The following is a 21,010-nucleotide window of genomic DNA, read 5'->3' as shown; positions in this document are numbered from 1 at the left end:
AAAAAGCAACACCTCTAAGTATCAATTTAAAGGTCCAGTGTGTCGGATTATGCGGAATATATTGGCACAATGGAAATATGTTTTCATAAGTGTATAATTAACTTAAAATGAGAATTGTGTTTATGTTTTGTAAATCGTCATCTATAAACCAAACAGCTCAAGATAGGGCTGTTTGCATTTTTGTGGCAGCCACAATCATTAGCAGCCGCTCCGCAACAAGCAGTGTTACAAACACACAGATTTTTTAATTTAATTTTTTTTTGTTTTACATGCTTTATACGATGTTTTCAGTGGCTTTAATCACCTGGTCTGTTTGTTTTGGGAAGGGAAGACACCTCTGCAGATAATTTGGTTTCTGGTAAAAAACCTCCTTCGTGTCTTGATCTTAAGCTATCACAGAAAAAAAGTGAGCACATGTTATCAGGTGATTGGCCAGCGATCTGTCTCCGACATGCTAAATTTCACAGAAAAACTTTATTTTGTATTTTTACTGGTTTCAATCACCTAATGTGTTTGTTTTGTAAAAACATCCTGAAGGATGATCACTGAAGGAAGTCTAACAGAGAAGCTCACAGCTAAATCTTACACACTGGACCTTTAATTGTACACTATATTTTGATTATTTCACCGTGCTGTCAGACAGCGCTTTCAAATTGGGAACTGAAGCTGCTATTTCATCCTCTTTTTAATTATTTCCTTAATACATTTTTTTGCCTTTTGCTTTTAGTGTACATAGGACAGCTTAAGCATGTAAGTTGGAGAGCGAGGGGAGCCAGAGATTAGAATTGGACCTGCGGCCGCTGTGGTTAGGACACTACCTCTGTACATGAGGCGACCGCTCTTCCAGGTGAGCTGCTGGTCACCTCATATCATCCTCTTCAAAGCGTCCACACTCTGTTGACAGGAACAGTCATTGTACCTGACAGCACACGACTCTCTCTGGTCTTCTGCAGACTTGATTGTTGCAGTTTGTCTGTGTTATTGTGTGACTTCAGAAACGAACTGACATGGAGTCCACAGCGGTTCACGGGTTTATGTGTAGCAACAAAATTGTGCTGAAACTTCCATCAGGTCATGTGGGAAAAGTTTTGGAAAGGGCTTGGGGAAATAGTATTTTGACACTAAAACATACATAATGTGACCAAAATTAGATTTTATGGATTTATTTGTATAAGGAACACCAATAAAAAACTACTGAATGATATAGAAAAAATGATAATCATGGAGCCTCTCTTTAACAGTACAGCAGCGGATGTTACTGATTCAGTGAAATCTGTCATTAAACTTTTCTAATCAGATTCTAGTAGTTTTGCCCTTTAATTCATTAAATAAATAAACATACAGCTGAATTACATACGCTGGGTGTGACTGAAAAAAATATAATCAAAAAATCCGTCTCTAGTGGATAAAGATTCAAAGAAGGCAAAGATTTTATATTTCCTGTTTTATTCAAATGAATTATGATTACATCGCGCTTTAATGAATTGCAGGTTGTAGCTATAGAACATCTCTCTGAGGAGTGATGGTTGAAGAGTTTCACTTTTGTTACCATCACAGTAAAAAGTTTTTAGTCCCAGTTTACGCTTGTTTGCATATGAAAACCAGAGAGTTTAAAACGTCTGAGGTGTCACCCGACGCCCCAGAGACGTCAACATCTCTCTCTCCCCACGAGCCCCGCGGCCTGTCAGCATTTACATACCACACCTCATAGTAAAGGTTAATTCTCTTCTTTTTTTTACAAGAAAGTGCCATATGCTCACAGCGCCACTACAGTGTTTCCTCACGGAGGGGAGCTGCAGTGCATTGTGGGAGCAGGTTACTGCATTCCCCTGGCATGGAGGCAGAAAGGAAGTGGGCAGGTGTGATACTCCGGGAGGCAGCTCCCAGCAGAATAAGACATGATTAGATGGAAAACTCATGAGCAGCTTCAGAGGAATGAGACTGAGGCGGCGAGTCTCTGAGCTCGACCTGCCATCTAGTGGAAATCACATCTATGTGCACATTTTGACACAAATTACTGACTTATACTTGATCACATATTTTACACATGAACACAAAAGTCATGATTTTGGCTCCCAGTGGACAAAAATGTCCAGGAGGAATAATCTTCTCATGATAAAAATAAATAATAATAGACCATAAGGAGAATTTCTAACTGGAAAATTTGTCTAAAACAAGGTGTAAATAATGAACTCCATGAAAGGCTGCCTTCTGTATGCTCCAGACGTTTTGCTGCATCTGAAATGTGCTGACGCTGGCCCTTGCTCGCCGAGAAACAGCAAACATTAAACATTAAAACGGGTCATGGCTTTATTTAGAATAGGAAATGCTGTGTGGACAGGGTGCAGTTGATGCGTGCAGCTGTGCATTAGTATCTGACTCCCCTGTGACTGCACTACATCTACGTTACTCCTCTATAACCACCAGGTGGCAGTAGACGACTACTCTAAAGTACAGACAGCCTCAAGTTAAAGGCTGTATCATGGGAGACTTCACAGGCAGCTCTGTGGGATAGTTCTGTTTTTAGTTGATTGAACAGAGTTTTAAAAGAAGCACTTTAAATCTTGCTCAGAATAATCAGAACTTTCATAAACAAAAACACATCTTACCTGAATTAACATGCTTCATTGCCAAAACGCTGCACCTTCCAAAAATGTTGTACGTTACATGTGGTTAGGTTTAGGCACAAAAACTACTTAGTTATGGTTAATAAAAGATCATGTTTTGGTTAAAAGTACTTGTTTTTGATGGATAAAAAGCCACTGTAGGAATAAGCAATGTCTCGGTTAAAACAACAGCATTTTGTGGCACTTTTCTGGCAGAAAAGCAATAAAGTTTTTGTGCAAAGCAACTGCATTTTGTTGCTCTGTCCTGGCTAGAAACACGGCGATGTTTTTATTTAAAATGCGACGACTTTTCATAACACTATTGCATCAGGAAATTCAGCGATGTCTCAGTAAAAAGCGACCACTTAACATATGTTTCTCGGGAAACACAGCAATGTCTTGGTAGAAAAATAGTTGCTTTTTGTGGCACTTTTTGGGCAGGAAACACAGTAATGTCTATAAAAAACAACTATTTTTTATGGCACAATGCCGGCAGGAAATGCATCGATGTCTCGGTAAAAAACAACCGCTTTTTGTTGCAGCTGGAAACAAAGCAATGTCTCTAACCTCTTTGTGTCACTATCCCAGCATGAAACACAGAGATGTCAGAAACAAGTGCTTTTCGTGGCTTTAGAGCAGTGGAAAGCATCAAGGGTTGCTAAAATACACCCACGTTTGGTGGCTTTAAAGCTGCTGGAAGAAATGACTCGCTGAAAATCTACTCTTTTTTTTTGTATGTTGTTCTCGAACAGTGGCATGCAGCTCGGCAGGCATCTCACCAAGGTGCCATACATCCACAATCCCTTTCACCTCCTGACGACAAAGTCAGCTCATATATAAGGCCACCTTATTAGTGTTGATATGATATATCCATGATTTGCAACATTTTCTTCTGGCAGCTGTGCTGCTGGTTTTGCCGGGGTTGAAGCCATACAGTGACACGATATACAACAAACAAAGCCATAATCCTGTGCTTCTTGGGCAGAGAACTGTTTTAAGTATTAGGGGTCGACTTCTTATTGGTGAGGATGATTTTTGGGGCCGATATTGGCATTTTGCCGATTATTTGTATCTGCGTTTTATTTTAAAAAGTTAATTCATTTAAAAGTGCAAAGAAAGTGTCAACATGAAAGGAACTTTAACCTTGTAAAACTGCAAGGAGCCATTCATGTTTTGTTTAAATTTTCACTAGACTTTATTAAAAAAAAGTTGCAGGGAACTTGTTGTGATTGAAGTTAAATGTTTCACTTTTGATTAAACATTTGCTAAAGGCATGTAAAGTTAACACTAAGTTTTGTGTTGGAGTTTCTTATATTCCAAATTCTCAATATTGACAGAAAGATTTCGATTTTTATCATAAATGCATATCGATTCCAATTGATATCAGTATAAGCCCTTAGAAACCAGTATTTAGGCCCCTATTAAAGATGAATACAGTAACACAACAGACAGAAATACAATGTAAATCTTTATTCTTGGTTTCTTTGGAAACAGTCGCTGAATGGAAGTTTCTCACAAAGCAACAGAAAGCTGAAGAAAATTCAATTAGGAATCCAGTCACCTAGAAAAGACCTTGGCAAGGACAATTGTTAATGTTCAGCTGCAGGAGTCGTCAGGTACGATGTGCACTGAACGGCAGACTTATTAAAGTATAAAATAGGGCGCTTATTTGTTGAGATAATAGCCGTGAGGCCATCACACCCAGCCGCGCTGTTTGTCTTTTGTGCAAACAACATTTTGTGCACTTCCTCTTTTCTCTGTCTTAACAAATGGTTATTGTACCCTACTGTTTCCCTTCTCTTTCTGATTCCACCCTCTCTGGTTTTTCCCCTCAAACAATGGATCATAACTCAGACAGGAACCAGCTGCTTCAGCAATTACATTAATATCTGTCCCCGAGTTTATTGGTTGGCCGACCACTCTAATCAAGTCAAAGGAAACGAGGCTATCCCTCTTCGTAACGAATAGCTCACCCTCAATCTGCTTTGATTGAGAATGGATGTCATTCCCCTGCCATTAGTGCTGTAGCGTACAATGTTCCTCTTAACCATTACATCCCGGCGAGGCGAGCATGAGTTATGGTGTCAGACACACAGGCAGCTGAGAGCAGAGAAATCGGCAGTTCAGCGCCTGCCAACGTGCCTCTGAGCAAACCAGGCGAGACGAACAGCCCCCTGTGACCGCAGCGTTACATCAGCTGCTGTCACTTTGCGTACTTTAGTGACTGCATTGTGAGAGAAGAAGGCACCATTATGTGGCCGAGAGCAGAAGAGTATAGTCCGAGTTTGTTTGGGGAGCTGGCGAGGGGAAGCACAATCCTGACAGCGCAGTTATGGCAGCGGTCCAAGCAAGGCCACAATGTTCAATGGCAAGAACAAGTCGTTATTGTGTCACACTCTGAGAAATACTGTGAGCTGCAGTGTGACATTGTCCGTGGAAACAGGTCATTCAACACCACTTCCTTCATGAAACTGCAGCCAGCTTTCACATTCTCACTTTTTTAGCAGCAGCACTGATGAGTGCAAGATGATTGAATCCAAAGCAACAGTAACTCTGGAATGAAATGTGCTCGATATATTTTGGATAAAGGCTTGTCTGTTAAAGAAATAGTCCAGGGTTTTGGGGAGTATGGATGTGTGCATTAAGTACAAAGCTGTCAAACCTTTAGCTTAGCAGGACTGGAAATATGGAGAGATGCCTGGCATGACTCTTTCCAAAGTTAAAAAAAAAGTTCACTAATTATAAGCTAGGAAAATCCTTTTTTAGTTCCAGAAACAAGGGAACAACAATATAAATGGTATAAACAAGACATAAAAAAACCCAACAGTTAAAAAAAAAATGCCAAAAATAATTCCAATTTCAAATGGGTAATCACACGTTGTGATAAGCTGCATTTATGATAATCACAATGCGCATTGTGATATTGAAATTGCACAGGTTTGGGTCCATTTTGGTGTGTGTAGACTACTGAGGGCAGTGCTGGTCCTTCACAAACTATCTCAGGAATGCTTTAACTGGTTAACATTATTTTAAAGGACATTTAAAAGTATCAAGATGTATGTTGTGTATCGTGATATAGCATTAAAATTTCGCGATATTATTTTAAAGCCATATCACCCAGCCCTATGATCGACCACTCAAACAATCAACCAGTTGTTTCAGATCTACAGTCATAAACATACTTTGCATTCAACAATTTAAAATGCTTCTTCTCGTGATTTGGGATACAACCCAAATCACGAGATCTCAGTTAAACTATGAACCTCTATCTAAAGATCATGGCCATCACCAAATAGAATCAAAGCCATAAAACGCTGGCAGACAAATGTGAAACCATCTGCCAATTTGGTGTTTACAACCTGGAACGTTGGTTGGTCCGACTGAAGCTGTTCACTGTCCCTTTGACGTGAAATAAAACCCTCTTTGCTTGAGGACAAGTCGCCTTATTAAACACTTCACGGTTTAACAAGCCGACTTGTAAAATAAAGTGCTCTGATGGCTATTGGTGAGATAAATTTTCCTTCCATTAGGCGCCTCTTGGGGTAAGCGTGCCAAACAGTATCTCATCCTTCCAGTCGAGGGTTACGGTGTTATTGGCTGCCCAATTTCCAGGACATTACTCGTTTTCTCTGAAAGAAAAGGCCTGTGTTTCAGCCTTGAGCTGAGCGCTACCTCTGCATTTAGTGAAGCTCCTCTGAACACCGCTTGTAAATGCCTCCTCAGTCTCTCCGTTAACTGCACAGTGGAGCTCATGACTCGGTCATGATCATGGCAGTGCTCAATCTGCGGCAAAGGCACTAAGTGCTTCTGAAGAGCAACCACTTGCTTCCCACAAAGGGGAAATACGGCGCTCTGGGACAGGCAGTTTAGTGACTAGCAGAGCATGAAATATTCACTACGAAAAGATACGAAGGGAGGTGGAAATGGTAACTGCCACAGAGCGTTTTGTTGATGTTCGCCGGGCCTGGATGCCTCGAGGCGAAGCGATTCTTGAGCTGAAGGTACAGGTGTAAAAGTATGCAGAGATTTTCCGGTAACTTGGCTGGTGTGATGTCCTATAGAAATTTGGATTTTTTTTTGGTTTTGCCCATGATTAACATGTTTGCATATTTGTAGCTACATGACAAAGCTGTATTATCATTTCCATTCTTAAAAATACTATTAGAAATATAATTTCCACTGGTATTTCTGTTCAGTTCCTGTTGGTCTTGGTCAGTAATAACATTACAGTGTTTCATACTTAACTGAAATGTCTTTGGCATATGATGGTATAAGTATGCATGCTAAAATCTTCTCATGGCGACTAGGGCTTGGCAGTATGGCTTTAAAATACTATCACAATATTTTTAGACGATATCGTGATACACAATATATATCTTGATATTTTCAAATATCCTCTAAACTACTGTAAACTACTGAAATACAAAATGATTAAATGAACTGCACTTACAAATACAGTAGTCATTGCCATAAAATAAAGTTATGTAATCCACTGTTATAATAAAGTTTAATAAAATACTCTTGTAATATTAACTAAAGTAAAGTATAAAGTTGAATAAAGTACTGTTAAAGCAAAGTTGAATAAAGTATTGTTATAATTTAATATATCAAAGCGGAACCCATGGCGCTTTATTTTGAAGGATGCGGCTCGGCTTGTCTCAGGCAGGAAGTGTTGTTGTGGTGCCGTGCATTGTGTAGACGCTCCCTCGGCCATGCGGATGAACACGTTGCGTTATCAGATGACGTATACAAAATACAAAAAATAGCATAACATGGAACAATAGATGTTTGTTTTTTTACTGTCAGGAGATCCGTTTTGTTTTTCGTCTCTCTCTGGTCTCTTGGTCATAAATATTCTCGACTGTTAACTAACTGACAGTTTCGTTGACGTCCCTAAGCCTAACTCTGGTCCCTGTTACCATGAGTAGTCATTTGTCGACAGTCATCGGTCGGCTGTTGACCACGAAAGGCTGCTGCAGAGACTCAGGTCAGAAGAATCTATTGATCTAGTGTCTCTGGTTGTCAGTAGGGGTTAATAAAGGTTATTGATTATTTAAATGCCCCTTCAGAAGTAGCCTCACTTTAAGCAGTGTTCACTCAAACACGGACAGCCGTTTTCAGTGTTTCAGTTTTAGCTGTTATGGATTTGAGGTCGTCTTTGATTTTCAAGTTTGTCAAATCAAACGTCTTCTCTTTACTTCACAGGTCATCACATCCAAATCACAAATACATGCGTCTGCCTCTTTACTCCGTGAAACCTTGTGTTTTGGGGTCTTATTCTTTAGTTTATAAACTATAACCCTTATACATTGATCCACTTTACTGTGTGACAGCTGTGACATTAATGCTTGAATGAACCTAAGAATTATTTCCATGATTAATTAATCTCTAAATTAGTTTTTGATTAATTACGTTGCCAATAAAATGTCAAATGCCAATCAGAGCTTCCCAGAGCATTAGGTGACATCATTAAACACTTATTTTGTTCAGCCAACAGTCCTGAATGAAAAAATAAAAAAAATAAATCAGTTCACAGTTGTATACAAGTTGTCAAATTCCCAGAGGCCAAAAAGCAGCAAACATGTGGCAATGTTGCTTGAAACATTTGTTAAACAATCAATTTCATTATTTTAATGAGCACTTTTATCTTAGCTACATAAATGAATCATTAAACAAATGCATCATTGGACAAATACAACCCTATAACGTTCTCATTATGATTTTTTTTTGTACAGTTCAGTTTGGCAGTGGAAAGAATTGGCAACATCACCAACTAAGCCTGTAGCTGCAATATTTTAATGTTGTGCTTTTGATCTTTGTAATGTTGTATTTGGGTTTAAAGCCCAAAGTTTCAAACTTTGATCGATTATTTGGCCGACAGAAAATTAGGGCTGTCCTGAATATAAGTTTTTGGGTATTGAAGCTTCAGTCAGAAATATCTGCGATTAGTCAAAGTTGTGACGGCGAGATATTGAGAGACAAGGATAAAAGTCTTGACTTTTTTGAAACATCAGTTTTCAGTCGATGCAATTAAAATAATGTGACAATTAGCCACTTTGTTATCATGCAGGTTGCTGTAACATCAGCCACAATAGTGGAAAGAAAGAAAAGGCCTACTGAGCAAGGCAGCTAAGCAGTTACTGCTACAGTTTCCAGCTGGTTGTAGATTTGTGACATACCAGTTTTCCTTTGTTGTATCTGATACTGGACTTTTTGGAGGTTTTCCTAGCAAAATTTGAAACTATTCCAGGCGCTTTTTTTTGACATTTTACTCGTGTTTCTGTAAGTCTCATTTTTCTTTCTTGATAAATAACTTATTTCAGCTTCCAACCAATGATTTACTGTTTTTCTCAGGGTTCATATGGTCATGAAAAACCTGAAAAGTCACTGAATTTGCAAATAGCATGTTTGGATGGAAGGTACCAAAATAAAATAAAAAAAACATGCTTCCCAAACCAGCAGGTAGAAATGTTTTCTTCAAAAATTGGCAATAAAATAAATATAAATCACAGCGAGAATAAAAGTCCCTCCCCAGTGCTTCAGAAATTATTCGACATGCCTCCCCCTTTTTGCAAAAAAAGATCAGTCCTTAAAATAATATATATTTTAAAATGTGTATAGTAATAGATATAGCGGTGAAAAAGATGAGGAGAATCGATGGTTGTTTCAGAGATTGTATGGTCTTTAGAATTTGTCTAAAAGTCATGGAAAAGTCATGGAAATGTATTAGTATAAATGCATATGAACCCTGTTACTAAAAGAAGAAGAAAATCACTCGGGTAAAATGTCGTTCTGAGGTAAAAGGAATATTTCATCCACTTCCTTCCTTCCCTGTGGTTTACACTTTCAGAGGCCTGTATATCGGCTCCTGATGCAGAAATCAAAGCTCAGTCTTCTGCTGCTTTTATTCCAAATTGCTCTCAATTTAAACATCACAGCCAATTGCTGAAAAATGCTAAACGTTGCCTGCGGTCAGTCGCACGTTCAGTGCAAAATACATATATGTATTAGTCATGTTTGCTGCACAGCCACTTGAGAAAGCAACTATTTATTTTCAAGGACAGATAGTCCAGACTCTCCTAGCTGTTTTTCCAAAGCTGGAGGAGTGCATGCATCAGTATTGATTAGCTCCTTGTGCGCTGAGCAGAGCAGAGAGAGCCTGGGGAAATAAAGCTTCAGCTCGCTTCACATGGATCTGCCTTCAGCACGCACACACAGACACACGCAGAGCTAACAGACAAAAGCAGGCAGCGTTTTACGAACGTGCCAGCTGTGCAGTTACTGGCCAGCACGCATAAACTTTATTTGTATAAGTGAGACACAAAATGCTTCACACAGAGTAAATGAAGGCCCCTGACAGTAAAAGCTCGATCATTATTTGATTTTAATCCAGATCTGGGAACAGTCAAGAGAACAGTCTGTGCAGCTCAGATTATGAATTTGTACGTAACAAAATAAAACTTAAATAAGCTGCGACTGATCTATCTTTATTTCTTTATGAGTAATTGCTAAAATCTTCACATCGCTTTGTTTTTAAAGGCTCTTTATAGAACATTTAGAGCATTAATAGAGCAGCAAACTACTGTCTGCTATGCAATGATAATGATAGTGTTGTAATGTGAGCTCATCACCATCGCTTTTCTTTGAAATATTAGAAACGACTGACATGCTGATTTCTGCTGCCATCAAAAACCATTTTTATTCATTTTTTTAAATTGACAAATTGGACATGTTAAAAACATCAACCATAAGTTGAAGTATTTTTCTTATTTGGTGCAATAAATAAATGTTTTGAACACTGCAAAACAGTGTATTTTATGTCTCCATCTGCTGGTGGGCTATCATGACTAGACTATTCAAAATATGGTGTTAATTCGACTGCAGGAGAGAGATACATGGATTTTGGTTTGCGGCAAAATAGGTTGTAACGTATCGAGATATCACCAAAAAATCCAATATCATGCATCCCTAGCAGGAGTGAATGGAGACACGTTTTTCATCTTTATACGCAGTCTATGATTGAGGACTGTGTCCATGCGACTGGTACGCTCTGTATTTCCTTTCTTTTCGATCAGCTGATAGCCACTGTAAATTGAAAGCAATTTTATGATCGCTCCTCTTATCAAAAGTTAAAAGCCTGCCTGCTGTATCACTGGCTGATAAGCAGTGCAAACATAAATACACAGGACTGTTCCTTCTGCTCTGTTGTCTCAACAGACGGCTCCGCAACTAGCTAAATGTGTGTAAAGAACATGTAAATAGACCAGAATGGCCCTCTAATGCGCTCTTAAAAGAGCTTTTTTTTGATGAGTGTTACTGTCTGGGAACGGTTAATTTGGCAAAATGGATTTTAATAGCTACAGGAGAGTTCAAATCGAGGGTTTCCTGTTTGCATCTTTCAAGCCGTAGATGGCTTTCATTGGGAATCATTAAACATTATATAATGTCAGTACTGCAGGTCTTTCAAACAAAATGAAAACACAGCTTTCTTTCTGCCCACCATCAAGTCAACACGTCTTTTTTTGTAGCTTAAAACTTGATTCATGCAAACGAAAAGGCAAAGTGCAGGTTTAGTTTAGGAAACTGTGAGTGAAAAGCGCTTTTTGTTCAACAGCTACATCACCTGAAATGTGACAATGTTATAATAGTGGCCTTTTTTAATGTCAAAACATGCGCCTGAATGAGTCAAACTCAAATTCCTGACTGAGAAGCAGGCGGAGTTATCACCGTTTAAAGCTTCGACTTCTTAAATCGAGTCGGGCTCGAGAACAATACAAGAGCCACGGCGCAGGACTGTAAACATCGTCTGGAATGAATCAGCCGCCGTCACACAAAGCAGACGAGGCCAGAAGCACACATTCCCAGAAGTAAGCAACACCGGCGCGGAGACGATGAATGGATGGACGGATGGATGGGTCTGGTCCCGAGCGCCGTGTCCGAACTTAAATCAGCGTCTTGGTGTTTACAGCAGAGCGGTGGCACTCAGACGAGCTGTGCGGGAAATGTTTGGACAACGTGTAAAACAAAAGGCTGCGCAGCACATGCTCTCAGTGAAGATGTTTTCTGTTTAGATCATCGCGGTCGATGTCACTGTATCCTGTGGTAAATCCACCGCTGGCAGGACGGCGTGTGTCACTGCAGAGGATTCCAGCCGGACGAGGTTGACACGCCATGACAGCCTCCAGATACCTTTCACAGATGAGGTCCCAAATGGAGTAAAGGTCACCGAATGCATCAACACCTCCATCCCTTTCTCTCTCCGGCACCTTGTTTCTTCTTCTCCCCGTCTTCGGTTTTTCCCTCGGGTTATTGATCCGTCCTCCGTCCCTTCCACTCAACGCGCCGCAGTAATCTCACAAACGTGGCCCACATTTGGCCTCATCAGCCGCGAGAGAAATGACATTTAAGCCCAGCAGCGAGTCCGTGTGAAAGAGCACAGCGCTGTAAATGACCTCGTGAGACGGGTTTGTGGGGTATACAGTCAAAATGATGGAAAAAATGATCGCATAGGCTACAATTCGCCGAGGTAAAAGGTTCAGGCAGACTTTATCTGCAGGCTGACTCACTGTCAGCAGGTTCAGTGGGAGAACAGTTTGTGTTAAAATAGTGAAAAATGCCAGTTATAATTTCCCAGAGTCCAAGATGGCTTCCTGGTTTTATCATGGACCATCGGTCACAAAAATATTAAGTTTAATATCATATATGACTCAGAAAACAGGGTTCATGCTCATTTTTACAAGGTAATTTCCATGACTTTTCCATGAATTTTCCTGCAGACTGTGAGATTTTTACAATCTTTTAAATTTAGTGCAGCTACACTCTGTGACGTGGATCTTGAAAACTCGGGTACAACATTAAGTTTGATGTATGCAGACTGTGCGATGACATCAACTTCTTAATCTCAGGCTGCGACGTACGCCCATCGAGCTGTAGCAGTGAGAGCCAAATGTAAACACACAAATCAAGCCCTCGCTTTTGTGGCATTTATGTGTGTCGAAAAAGTCAGAAGAAGAGGGGGAGGAGAATGTGGACGCTGTCGACTCGGCACGTCAGACCTCTTAAGTATTTGTTAGCAACTACTAGCATTTAGTATTTAGCAGCATAGCGCTCATTGCTGCGTCTCTTCATGCTGCATTCGTGTCCGTTGGTTAGTAGACGAGGTCGTAACAGCAGTCACACACTGACATTGTCCTCCCAAATTTCTGACAGTCAGAATTTTATCCCTGGCTGTCTTTGATCGCACGACAGTGACATTCTTGAGCCTCTCACTGTGAGACGTGGGACCACCGTTTTAGAGCCACGACCAAAGATATCGCCACGTTTCCGTTACAATAGTCATCTTTCATCCTGGACAGCTCAAAATCACAGTGTGTACCGGGTTTGAGAGGCGAATGTTAGAGATCATACATTCTCTGAAACGACCGTCGATGCTTCTTATTTGTGCTTTTTCGTTCTAATATCAAAAACCTGTTTGTTAGGTAGATGTTCTGTCAGAGCTCCTGACCAACGCGCTGCCAAAACGTGGAGTTAGTCTCTATGTGCTGCACACGGCCGCTCACTGCTCTGTAGAGGAGGGGTTAAATGTAGAGGACAAATTTCGATGTACATGTGACAATAAAAAAAATCTTTGTCATTTAATAGCTTTTTTATATGTATAACAGGCATAACTTAGGGACTGTTTGTTATTTTTATTATTGGTATTATTTTTGTAGTATTTGTGAATTTTTAAATTGCCGTCGGTCGTTGAACAAATCATGTTGTTTTACAGCTTGGTAACAAAATTCCATGACTTTTCCAAAATGAATAGGCTATATTTAGTTTTTCAAAAGTTTTCCAGGAATGGAAATTGCTATTCACAGATTGAATGACTTTTCCAGGTTTTTCATAACCGTTCGAACCCTGCAGTCAGAGCACGAGGAGAGGGTATAAAGTGATTCAGGGAGAAGCTGCGGATGCGAATTACTTTTCTGAGCGGGCTGCAGTGGGGAAATAGGGAGCAGCAGCAGAGCTGACCGGAGCAGGAAGGTCAGCCTGACACGCTGCAGCCTGGAGGGGGCTGGTGCTGGGTGGAGCATCGACCGGGTTACCGCAGGGAGGAGGGAGCGAGTCAGTGAGCAGTAAGAGAGCACAGGATGGGATTTCACGGCCGTAACTATTGCTTAGGAACGAGAAGAGCAAAGTCTGTTTCAAACAGGGCGATTACTTATTCATGCTGTTTTCAGAACAAATAGTTGAATACAAAAACACATCAGACACACATCTATCCAACATTGTTTATTCCGAGGGTTTTTTTTTTCTTTTTTTTTTTTTTTTGGACTTGACAGATGAAGACATGAGAACAGTTGAAATGCATCTTTTTTTTCATCCTCTCGACAACAATTAGAAATACGCCGACTGGCACAGCACTGAAATTCAGAGACAACATTTTATTAGTCTTGACGTGTGATCTGCAGGAGGCGTGGACGGCATTTAAAACCAAACATTGTGAACAGTGAAGGCGGAAATGAAAAGAAACAGAGCTGCAGACTCACATGTAAAAACATGCTCAGGCTTCATTTAACAGTCCAAATGCTCTCGTGTCAAGAGAAATACTCAATGTTTGGAACTTCCTTAGTAAATTAATTTCTTGCTGCTGATGATTATTTCAATTAAACTAATATAGAGCACATGTCCCAAAATACAGTCAATTGAAGGCAAGCTGTGGGCATTTTTATGCCAAAATCGTTTTTAAGGCTAATGTGTAGATTTGCTAAGAAGGCTGATAAGATAAATAAGCCTTAACTGAGTATCTGCTACTTGTCATGTACTTTATAGTTTCTTTAAAGAGCTGGAAAATGTTCAAATTAGAAGACATGTAACTGCTTTATAACATACAATCTCATTGGTTTTTAAGCATATCACAGGGTTTTGCCACATTAAAGCTACTTAGATATAACATTTTTTTAGACATTTTAATGCCACTCAGCATGGACCATAAGACCAATTTTTGAAAAAGAAAAATTTAAAAAACAAACAAAAAAAAAACAAAAACCAATATCAAACACTAAGGACAATTTTGCTCAAATGTTTCTAACATAAAATATGACTTGCAAAATGCGATTTAGCATTTCTCTCTCCACATGAAGGATTTCAGTGTGAAAAACATCGGCGTAAAATGAACCACATCCTGTTTGCATCACCTCTTATTGGTTTTAGTCACAAAATCTTGGTTTAATGTACAACCTTCAGTGAATTTGCACTTTCACTTCAAAAATTATTTAACAATCATAACAATAAAATATGTTAACAATAATACATGGTTCCCGTGGATCCTTAAACAATCTTAAAAGCCATTGAATCCAGTATTCTAGATATAAGACCAGAATTGGTATTAAAATGTCTTATATCTATCCTTCTTAAGTCCTGCAAAAGCTTAACATATTGGGTAACTTTAAAATAATAACAATAATAATAATTATTATTAATATTATTATTTACCATATGTCTCTTGCATTAACACCACCAAAGAGTAATGTGTATGTTCGAATATTTTTTTGAATATTTAAATAAAATATTCCCTAACCTTAAGTAATTGAGATGTTTTTTTTTCCTTCAGTATTGGTTACTCTAAAATGGGTCTTAATTTTTTTCCAAGTTTCATTAAAAAAGTCTTAAAAGCTCTTCAGTCCCACTTGCCCTAAGCAGTAGGAAACCTGTAGTATTATCATTAGTTGTCAATTTGTAAATACTGTGTAAATCACAAATACAGGCCTTTAGGCAAATTTACAGAAAGTGCTTTTAATTCTCCACAAATGGCAAATTGGTTCTTTTTTAAAACACTTGGTTGCCAGTTTGTTTGGCACCAAGCTGGAAATAATGTTGTCTTGTAACAGTTTTAATGCCAATAGCAACTTAATAAAGACTTTTATGTCTGATATTTTTAAAAACGATTTCAGAGACGTGTTAAATCAGCTTAATGGTAGTTTGTGGTTTGTGATATCTTTAAATTTAATCAGGCTGCAGTGAGTGTTTCTAATATTTAGTCTGTTTTCATACATATAAACATAGAAAAATTAAAACTTTCCGTGTAATGCAACACAACTCAACAGCAAACTCCGGCCTACAAAATGATCACAACATTGAACTAACATCTCAAAGCAGTTTTGTGAAAAACACGAGAATCTTCCTGAAAGTTACATTTATTGCAGGGCTGTTGGTTAACTAGGCGTACCTAATAAACTGGCCACTGAGTGCAGATAATGTAAAGATGGCAAATGTTGTACTCTGATCATTTTCAGTGCAATCAGTGTAGAACTTACAATAAGCATAACTGAATGAGATTTGAAATAAAAGACACAAATATGGACTGTTAAATGAAAGGCAAGCGAGAGCACAATTGAAGCAACATATTTGGAAAAGGCATTATAAAAAGGCAAAAACTTCTTTCTCACTTCCTACTTGCTAGTTTTTGTAGTTAGCAGAAATAGTGTGGCACAATGAAATCACAGGGTAAATGTGGATCAGATTCTACTTTGTCACTGAAGCTTTTATTACGCTGAATCCTTCATAACCATCTTCTCAACAGACCTGAGTTTAAATTCTTACAAAGGGTTATGAAAGCGTCGTGACTCGTTTGATTCGTCTGGCGGACAGGAACCACTTGAGCTGTCCCAAACGCGGTCCCCCAGACAAAACCTCGAGACACTTTAAGTGGGTTATCTGCAACAACTGCAGGATGAAAGGTAGCAAAGCCCACGAGTGATGGACAGGGGGACACAGCCTTTTAACATTTTGAAAGATTAAACTGCACAATCAAAGTGAAACCATAGGCTTTGTTTTTGTGCATGACCTCCCATTCAGAGTCCGCATCCAGCCACGTCACGTTGGTTTCCTGTGAGACGTATTCACTCACTCTGCTCCATAAAATAACTGAACCGAATGACTGCAAGTAAACAAGGGGATGAGTTTTTAAACCAGCCAGGGCTGATTTGTCATTAGAGGTGTTTTAACCCTTTGAAACCTGAATATGCATCACTTTTTTGTGCTGCATTCAGACACCTTTTACAGGATATTTAACCTTTGAACCCTGAGCACATAGATTTCTTTCAAAAACATGGGAAAAAAAAGGCAAGAAACTTGGCATGAAATGTCCCAAAAATTGCAAAGATTGGTAGATTTAGAGTATTTAAAAAAAAAGCTGAGGAAATATTTCTGAAGAACTATTTTAAAATTTAAAATAATTATAATTTGCAGTTTTTTTTTTTCTTAGTCTAGGAGGTGTTGTTTTTAATCAACTTTTAATCACAAATTGCAAGAAATTAGTAAATGTAGAAATTTTACACGGTTAGGGAAAAACAAAATGTGATAAAAAGAGAACAATATTTCAGATTATCATGAAAATATATTCAAAGCTAATTTCATTAAATTATTATAATGTTTAAGTGGGGGGGGGCATTTCCTTTTTTTTTTTTAAAGTCATTTTATATTTTGTTAATTTTCATATCATTTTTTTGTCCTTTAAACTAATTTCTTTCTAATTTCTGGATCATTTCTTCTTAAGTTGCTCATTGCCTTTCTTCTTATATTTCATAAAGAAATATGCCTGTGTTTGGTTTCAAGGTTTCAAAGGGTTAAATAGCAGTAGAGTTGGTTGTGAGCACAACTGGAAAAAGCTAAAAATCTGGCACCTTTTTGTTGGTTGTAGACCTCTCAGAAGTGACTGTGGAATGACTTTTTGCATCAATAGAAGACTCGGAGCATAGAGATGTTTTTTTTAGCACCCTGAAATGAGAGGACCGTGCCCCAAAAATAAAGGCTGACATATTCCCGAATGAAATGCTGAAATATGAAAATGTGTCAACGTCCAAACTGTTTTTGAGTGCATGTTTCCAACACGCAGTCGTGGTTCTTTCTCATGCAGTTGCTGGTTGTGGTTGTTGAGACGTTGCTGATGTTTGCACCACAAACGTTATGAATACATTCTATTGTTAGTCCTTCTGTCTCGCCGTGTAGGAGCTCTCCGCCGGGAAAACTCCGAGGTCACCCTTTCTAGTGACAACCCTCATTATCTACAGACAAATAAAACTTCTCGTTTTTTCCACAGACATATTCATATATCTTTTATAAAATAAATCTTATATTTCCAAGTATACAATAATAAAATGATGCACTCTGCAGAAAAAAAGGTAACAGGAAACTCCATATATACACATAGTATATTATACTATTTTGGCAGACAAGAACATGGACAAGTTCAGCATTGTAAACAGCTCTTTACTCTCATTCATTACGTTTTTGTCCGCTTTTTCTTTCGCTCCCTCGGTCTTGTTACATTCATAACTCCAAAAAATTGTGCTTTAAGAAATCTCTTACAACAATCCAAGGGCCCTTTTCTTTTTTTCTTTTTTTGTCTCCTCGGGTAACAACCCAGTCCATTGAGTAAAAGTGCACTGTCTCTGAACAGTAGGTCAATGTCGTAGACGTCGTGGCTGGTAGTTCGCTCAGCGCTCCCAGCTCACCCAGGAAATGTGACGGGGAGGGGAACATACTAATGCATCAGGACTGTAGGTGAAGTGAGGATTAATGTCTGCCACTATGATGATCATCAGCATTTCTTCATATGATATCCCTTTTATCATTTTCCCAATTACATTTGCGCATGTTTTCAAGGTTATGTGTTTACAGGGCTGCAAACTTTTCAGCAAAAATCGTGGTTTTGAGTTCAAAATAAATCATTTGTTTGATTCATGTAGATCTGATGAGTTTTTGAAGGCGCCGTCTCTACTTTAAGCAGCCAGAGTCGGGGACTAGCAATGATTTTAAAAAGAGCACACCCAGATAAGGATACTCTGATCGACAGTCGTTGTTTTCAGTAGTTAATTTTTTTTAAAAAGTGATCAAAAAAGCTGATCTGTATTTCTCTTTGATAATGCTGTCGGCCATCGTTTGGCGTTATCACCCATCCTATGGCATACTCTGCTATGACTTTCTTCTACATGCTTTTTTAAAAATACTGTATTATGATTATTATTACTAATTTTTACATTGTGAACAAATAATCTGTGTTGAAATCAGGAGGAGGAGAGCAAGTTAACGTTAGCTCCAAGCAGCCGATGCCCGTAACTAACTGCTAACTGAGGTTGTACTGAGTTATATTACGCTGCATTCAAGCTCTGTTCTGTAAAAATGAGTATTGGTCATTCTCATTATGTGTTCATATGTTATCTTGTAAAATTTAGTTTGGGGCAAGAAACTCAGCTGTTAGAAGCATAAACTGTTTGTTTTTACAGCAGATATTGGAATTATGATATATTAGTGCTTTTGAATTTGTGGTTATTCAAAGGTAGTGTAATGAAGGGCTGAAAGTGTCTAAAAAGGTTAAGTTTTTTTTTTTTATAGTGGAGACTTTGTTTCTCTGGCTTTAGTGCCCTGATCTGATGGAATTCTTACTTTAATTGTGTATCAGTAAGATTACATTGAGTTGTTGGTTGAGTTTTTTGTATATTCTCATATTTAAATTGACTGAAATCCACATTTAAAGGCTTATATTTTTCAGATCCTTCTTACACCTTTCGCCTGTTTCCCACCAAAATTAGCGCATGCATGCAGGTTTTTACACAGGTAAAACTGCTAAATATAGGCCATAGACTGCATTCTCACTGCCAGTGAACACAGCGCTGCATCGCACCAGTCTGCCTTTCTGTCAGCTTTTGTGGTTGTGGGTTGTTTTGTGGGTGTGTCCATGTGACATCACGGACAGGCAGGAGAACAGGTGAACTGTAGACGGCAGCAGGAACAGAGGTCTTTGAAAACTTTTCCCTGGATTCTTCTCTTAATATATCTCTTACTTATTCAATCTGTCTTTCAGACTCAGTGCAGATGTATTTGGATGCTTAGGAGGAGACAGAGGTTAACTAGTGGCGGCGTTTCATCATATCTCGCCAATTAAGAAGCTGGAATTACTGCATTCACCCTAATGTTGTGCTCCCATCAATGCAGATTGGAGCCAGAGGCGATAAAAACCTGTGTGTACCGCAGAGTCATTTGACCCAGTTGTGAATGCCGATTGTACGCATTCCCATTGCATTAAAAAGCTAGACTTTAGTGGGTGTTAGCGGCTTTTATGTGCAATAGCAGTGAGGCCTTTGTCACCTTTTTCCGTCCTTCCCACGTTTTTCCACCCCCTGATGAGTTTGCACACCTGATTTATGTGATGTGTGCACATAATAGCCGGCAGCATTGAATTTGTAGAAAATTTAAGATCTTTCATACTTTTCCAGCGTTAAGTACAGCTAAACTTTTGGTGACTTGAAATAATGACAGTTACCCAAACTTGTGTAAACTTTCTGTGATCTGAACTTGGGAAGGATTTGTGTTTTAGAGTAGTTGTGGTATTTTATTGATGATTACAAGGCAGAAGTGTAAGAGGTTACAGCTGTGCTCGGGATATAGGAATGTACATAATGGAATGTGGGAAAACACTGTTGTGTGCGGAGCGATGATGCCACAGCGTGGTCGAGGAGAGAGCAAGAACTTTGGGTTTTGAGCTCAGGAGGCAGGAACAGAGTTCTGTATGTGGGTGCCAAGAGAGCACCAGACTGTGGGTCTTCAGTTGTCCTCATCGGTGAGCTCGTCCTCTGCGACGGCTTTTTCGGGAATGGCCTCGAGGCTGCGTCTGCTCTTGGACTCAGAGCCGGAGGAGCCGCCGGCTGATCCGCCTTTACTCAGGTTACAGGTGAGCGCAGCGTAGTGGATCTGCTTGAGGTTCTCCTGGACTTCACTCCGGGCGTGCTTCAGTAGGTCTGCCTGACCCTGAGGAGGGAGCGATAGGTCAGAGTTAGAGCGTTGTTTCTCAAAGTGCCACCTGCATGTCTTTTGCTTTCAAAAACTCTGTGCTGCCCGTAAATAAAAGGGGTCACGAAGTATGACATGAAACTTACATTTTTCTGACATTTTTATGGCATTTTGTAGTGTTTTTTTATTGCATACTTTCTTCGACATATTTTAATATGACTTTTTCTGCGTTATTTTGACAACACTGATTTCTTTTTTGACATGCTACTCTATGACTTTTTTTCATTATACTGTACTATGATCTTTTTCAGCATGCAATGACTTTTATTTACAATATATTATGCTCGGAGTTTTTCTCAACATGCCAATGAATTGAATTGTTGTTTTTGGTAACATACTTTACTATGAGTTTTTCATGCTGTACTTACTTTTTCATGCTGTTTTTAAAAGCATACTTTGATTTTTTTATGGTATTTTGGACATCATACTTCAGTATGACATTTTATATGTTGTTTTTAGATGACAATCTATTATGTGATTTCTTACGCTTTCAAAGATATGCTATACTTTTAATTTTTTTATAGTTATTTTAGATTACATACTATGTTCTGAAGTTTTTAGGCTATTTTCTA

At 38.9% G+C, this 21,010-nt stretch overlaps 1 protein-coding gene and 1 long non-coding RNA gene across 2 annotated transcripts in view; one reads left to right on the top strand and one right to left on the bottom strand.

Annotated features, from left to right (window-relative positions):
* LOC148188313 (uncharacterized) overlaps positions 1-21,010 on the top strand; it is a 74,077-nt gene that overhangs the window by 41,191 nt on the left and 11,876 nt on the right. The gene's annotated exons all lie outside the window — the stretch shown is intronic.
* The window catches only part of plcl2 (phospholipase C like 2), a 79,466-nt gene continuing 72,323 nt past the window's right edge, over positions 13,868-21,010 (bottom strand). The window contains exon 7 of the mRNA XM_042489603.2: positions 13,868-20,396. Within this exon, the coding sequence (XP_042345537.1) occupies positions 20,193-20,396 (204 nt within the window). The 3' untranslated portion in view covers positions 13,868-20,192. The remainder of the gene's footprint in view (positions 20,397-21,010) is intronic.

The sequence above is a fragment of the Plectropomus leopardus genome, chromosome 11 (assembly GCF_026936395.1).
Source record: "Plectropomus leopardus strain MGB_pleo_1.0 chromosome 11, ASM2693639v1, whole genome shotgun sequence".
Taxonomy (NCBI): domain Eukaryota; kingdom Metazoa; phylum Chordata; class Actinopteri; order Perciformes; family Serranidae; genus Plectropomus; species Plectropomus leopardus.
This window is presented reverse-complemented; position numbering and strand designations above follow the sequence as displayed.